We start from the raw sequence: 5,979 nt of genomic DNA, 5'->3' as shown, positions 1-5,979 counted from the left end.
GAAAGAGAATCATTTAGGCCTCCTTCACATTCCTGCTTCTACCTAAACTACAGCTTGCTCTGCAGTGCAAAAAACCCTGCAGTAATAAGAACTTTAAATATCACATTGTGAAGAAGGTAACACTTAAGTTTCTTAGAAATTTCTTCTAAGGCTAACAAAGGCAGTTTTGTTCATGCATAAAGGATAAAAGAATATACTTTATCTGCTGTGCAACAATAGAACAAGGTCTGTAAAAGGGAACCATATGCAATACTAAAAGTGCATTTTATGCTTGAGACTTGATTATTTCCCAAATAGAATTGAGGGAGTTTATGATAAATGACACGTACACAAAATTTGACTAAAAAAAAAAAAGCAACCTAGAAAAAGGCAAATGTATATATAAATCATACTGAGGCCCTTTTTCTCTTCCCCATGAGAATTTTTTTCATCAATATGAATTTGCATTACCTAAAAATGTTATGACTGAATAGCTTAACAATTTCAGGAAATCTGTTCACAATCAGAAGGTTACCGTCTTTCAAAGACTGACAGATTTGAGTATACAAAGGTTTAAAATGTAAATGTAAATAGTCATATATATATATATATATATATATATATATATATATATATATATATATATATATATGACTAACTTGGAAAAAATATTTGCAAGCCACAACAAAAAGATCACCATTCTTCATATTAGAAGTGAATTTATAAATCAATATGAAAAAGACAATTATCACCAACAGAAAAAGGAGCAAAGGGAATTAATAGGCAATTCATAGTTGACTAACCATGAACAGATGCTAACATGTTAATATTTAAATAAATACCAGTTAAACCAATGAACTTTTTTTTGTCTATCAAAATGGCAAATATTGCAATATAGTGATGGGACTATGCAGGGAAAAAGCAAAAACCACTTTCAAATACCGTTGATGGAGCTTAAATTAATATAATCTTATTATTAGAAAATTGAACAATATACAGCAAAATTTTAATGTGCACAGGAATCTAGGACACAGAAATTCTACATTTGTAAATATTTGCACAAAGTTACACAATCCTGGATGTGGATAACCTCTGGCTTCTGGCCTAAGTACAAACAGAAGTAATGTCTCTTAAGAGGAAAGAATTTTCCTTAAACCCACAGAATGCCTACAAATGAAAATCCAGCACTACCTCACAAAGATTACCGACAAACCAAAGGCATGCCACCATGAGAGAGTCAACAGAAAACAGAAAGAAAAGATTAAGACCTAGAACTAGACCTGTTATCACTGAAACTGATATACATATAGAATATAGAATACAGAATAGCTATGTATAAAATGATTAAAGAAAGAAAGTATAATTATAAAGATGAGGAAAATTAGGAATAAACACAAAGACTTTTAAAAAATGAGACTTCTACAAATGTAGAATAAAAATTGTTGAAATCAGATACTATGAATGAATTAAAGAGCAGTTCAGACACTGTTAAAGAGGGAATTTTAACCTAGAATGGCCAAACAATTTACCCAGAATACAGGAGAGACAGATAAGATTAACTATTTTGAGATCAAAAGCAGCAACATGAATGATACAATGAGAAGGTCTAATATATGCTTGATTGAAGACCCAGAAGGAGAAAAAAAGATGAAAAAAGGGTAATATTTAAGGACTTGACAATAGTACGTTTACCAGAACTGATGAAAACTAAAAACCTAAAGATGTACAAGCATAACATATTCAAAGCAACATAAAAAAAAACCTATGCTGGGGGGAGAGGGATGGTAGATGAGGGTAAAAGGGATAAAATATATGGTGATAAAAAGAGAAGCGACTCTAGGTGGTGAACACACAATGTAATATATAGATGATGTATTACAGAATACACACCTGAAACCTATGCGACTTTATTAACAACTGTCACCCCAATAAACTTTAATTTAAAAAGAAAAAAAAAGAAACCCATGCTCAGACCTAGTTTAGTAAAACTGCTCATGAAAAACCAAGATAATAGCTTGAAAGCATCCACAAGGGAAAGATTTCATTAAAAGGAACACAAAACAACAGCAATCTTCTTAACAACAAAGAAATCCAGAACAAAGTGTTTAATAATTATAAAATGTTGAGAGAAAATAACCATCAACCTCTAATGGTATGTATACCAAATTCTCCTTCAAGAATGAATGAACATGAAACAAAGACATTTATAGAGATAAGCAAAAGCTGAGAGGATTTACTACTAAGAGAACTGCTCTAAATAAAGTTCTTAAACTGTAATGAAGGAAAAAAGTCATTACAGAAAGATGGGCTGGAATATAATGTAGAAAGGTAGATAAATCTACATCAATATTGTTGTATAAAACAATAGTGTTCTAGTGTCTGATTTGTGAGATTAAAAACAAAGAACAAAAATGTCACACAATATTATTTAAGTCCAGAAAAGATCTGTGCTAGATTGTTATAAAGTACTCCTATTGTTTTGGAGAAAAATCAAGATGGTTATTTTTTTGCTAAGAGAGTGGTTTTAAAAGTTCTCATCATAAGGAAAAAAGTTTGTTTAACTATGTGAGGTAATGAATGTTAACTTATTGTGGTGATCATTTCGTAATATGTACATATATAAAATTATCATGTATATACTTAAAACTAATACAATGTTACAAGTAAATTATACCGGGGTGCCAAAAAAAAGTATACAAGTGGACAGTTTGGTCAAGGAGTTGCTCAAGCAATAGTTCACCATAATCAGAAGTGTCTGGACCCTGACGGTAACCACTCTGAGCACCTCTTGTAATTGCAGAAGTNGTGCCAACTTGGGCCAGTGAAGCAATGTCCTCCACAACTAGACTGAAGAACAAAAGGATAGCAACTTGTCTGTTCCCCTTCCCCCAATTCCCCAGTAAAAATCTTTAAAAAGAGAAAAAGAAAAAGAAAAGAAAATTGAATCCCAATTTCAGGGCAATTCAATAAATGCTATATGGATTAAAAATCTAAATGTAAGTTTTAAGTCCAAAACAGTATTTTATAGAAAACTTAGGTAACTACTTGGACATCCTGGGGATTGAGAAACTCTTCTCAACCCACTTGACTTTCTAAATCTATCTGGGCCAACATTATTTTCCCCTGGCTCTAGAGGGGAAATTGGTAAACGTTTTTTGTTAAGAGATAGACTGCAAATATACAGTAAAACACCTTGTATTGCGAGTAACTTGGTTTGCAAATGTTCCATAAGATGAGCAAACATTTCTAATACATTTTAATTTAGTAAACGGGTGATGTCTTACAATATGAGTAGTTTGTTTCCAGAACGAATTATGCTCACAAACCAAGTACATTTTAACGTGGTAAACGAACAATGTCTTGCAATACGAGTAGTTTGTTTCCAGAACGAATTATACTTGCAAACCAAGGTATTACTGTATTAGGTGGTTTCTTTTCCAGTAATTTATTTTTATTGTGAAATGAACATTTTTAAAAATTAGTTTCAGCTATACACACAGTGCAATAGTTATACTTTTTACCCCTCAAAGTGACAGCCTCCCTCCCCCAATCCGCCGTCCCACTCCCCCCCGTATCATACATATCTATTACAATTCCACTGACTCCACTCCCACACTATACTCCACATCCCGTGACTATATATATATATTCAATTATAGCTGACATCAGCTTCAGGTGTACAGTGCAGGGTATTAGGTTTTACAGGCCATATGGCCTCTGTAGCCAAGTATTTAACTTGGCCACTATAGCACAAAAGAAGCTATAGACAATATGTAAGCTAATGGGAGTGCTGTGTGCCAATAAAACTTTATTTACAAAAATTAGGCACGTGGCTGAAATTAGCCTGAGGGCTTATATTTTGTCTAACTCTAGAGAAATAACAGAGGGGTAGTAACAGGTTTCCCAATGAGAACAGGTCATCCAATCTTTGCTTGAATACTCCAGTGATTCACAAGTCACTCCTTTCCACAGTTTAACAGATCCAATTGTTTAAAAAAAAGTTATTTTAACCTCATATCTGCTTTCTAAAGAAGTTACCCTCTTCCATACTATAGACCTTCAAATAGATCTGAAGAAAGGTATTTTAATCCACTCCCCTCCCTTATTCTTTTCTCTGGTCTAAATAATGTGTTTCTACTGTTTATTGCTAGGCACTCCAGACACTTCAATATGCTTTCCAATGTTTCATCCTAGTAATAACCAGAAATCTTTATAAACACTCCAAATTTCATCTGACAATGAAGTTGTATTTCATTTCATTGGAACTCCATACTCTCTATACAGAAGGACAGTATTTCTCAGATGACTATGGGCTCGCTCTATAACAACTGGGAAAGACAGGTCAAGTAGCCTCCTATTAAGAATATCCCACAGAACTGCACTCTATGAGAAGTTGAGAGGATAACTTCTAAAGTCCCTTTTAATTCTAAAATGTGTGTATGTGGCGATCCCTCCTGAGAGATGAAGGCCATTAGTCAACACAGTTCTGAGGAACCTGCTCTACAGGTCTACACACAGGCCCTCAGTTAGGTCCTGTATCATTATTCCCAACCTAATAACCTGAGTCTTTAAAAGAGATGAGAGCAATCCCTAACAAAGAAGTTCTCTAAAAACTGCCAAAACAGTCTCTTAACTTGTTCCATACAAGAACTGGGCCTCTGAAAACTAATTTCTCCAAGAAGTGATAAACAAGGTGGGAAAGCAGTAGCTGGAAAGGGTCAGTTTTACTTCTTTGTCCACATGGTTTATGGTGTATCTACTTATTTGGACTCCCTGGAAATGGAATCTGACGGGCTTCCACAGGTGCTGATTCACAGCGCTATGAAACTGACAGCAATATAGTGTAGTATCAAGATGATTTTCAGAATGAGAAAGATTTGGTTTTGACTTTATTGTCAATTAGCTATAATGACTTGTGTAGCTTACTTACTACTCTCCATTAATCTCTTACTATACACTGGGGAATATATTTAGCACTCTTACTGTAAACTACGAAAACAACCTCTCTCTAATGTAGTTTTTATGATGAGAAGGAGGGGGGGCTATCAGATTACTTAGAACATAATCTTTGGAAATAATAATGAATTTTTTTAAATCTCACAATTGAATAAACCTTAGAAAATCATATGGTCCTGTCTGCCTCTTGCACAGGAGGAAACAGAAAACCAGAAGGGGGAATACTGGCTAGCCACTCTTTCCTTGATGAAAGCCAAAGTCTCATAACTTTACCTTATTCCTGAACAAGCTAACTCGCTCTGGCCCCTGCCTAGACTCTTCCCAAACCTTTCGTATTTCTTCTGGCTACTTTTTTTTTTTTTAAGAGTATAACGTACATTGAATTTTTTAAGTTCTTTATTATAAAATCAATATTTGTTTAACAAAAGCATGAAAATAACATTCTAAATCACTTTAAAAAATCCATTCAAAAACCCTTTAATGTCTAAAACAACTCTTCCTCCTAATTATATTCTATGGATGCCTACATCTAATATGATAGCTAGACAATTTTATTCTATAATCTTGACATTCTGACAAGAGTTTTTTTCCTTTACAAGCCTTACAGGGCTAACCTATCAGGAACACTTACATAAAAATATTCTTATTTCTTGTTTAGTACCTTTGATACTCTTCTTTACAGGTACACATAAAAAGCTATCTAAAAAGTCTTAAGGAGTTGAGTGAAGGCAGTTTCAGAAGGTTTATAAAAATGCTTGTGCTTGAACTCACGTACCTGTCGATCCACCTCTGGAAGTAGTAAAAGCAGTCGCTGTTGGCAATCTCCAGGAAGGACTGAAAAGGTGTGTTTGTTGATCAGAGCTCGAAGATTTGTATTCACCAGGATGGAGTCTGGTGTCTCAACATCAATTTCAGCACATTTCGTCCTCTTCATCTGCCCTACAAAAATATGAAAGAGAGGGCCGGCTGAGTGGCTCAGTTGGTTAAGAGCTCGCTCAAGAGTTTGAGCTCTGAGCAACAGCGGTTCGAGTCAGCCCGAGCTGA

At 34.4% G+C, this 5,979-nt stretch overlaps 1 protein-coding gene across 4 annotated transcripts in view; it reads right to left on the bottom strand.

The window, feature by feature from the left end:
• Positions 1-5,979, bottom strand: part of ASXL2 (ASXL transcriptional regulator 2) — a 143,484-nt gene that overhangs the window by 23,958 nt on the left and 113,547 nt on the right. For all 4 annotated transcript variants that reach the window (XM_019643761.1, XM_019644008.1, XM_019643852.1 and 1 more), the window contains one exon: positions 5,711-5,874. In XM_019643761.1, the coding sequence (XP_019499306.1) occupies positions 5,711-5,874 (164 nt within the window). The remainder of the gene's footprint in view (positions 1-5,710; positions 5,875-5,979) is intronic.

This window comes from Hipposideros armiger, unplaced genomic scaffold (assembly GCF_001890085.2).
Source record: "Hipposideros armiger isolate ML-2016 unplaced genomic scaffold, ASM189008v1 scaffold_0, whole genome shotgun sequence".
In the NCBI taxonomy this organism is placed as follows: Eukaryota; Metazoa; Chordata; class Mammalia; order Chiroptera; family Hipposideridae; genus Hipposideros; species Hipposideros armiger.
Note: the sequence above shows the minus strand (reverse complement) of the source record. Positions and strands in the feature narration are given on the sequence as shown.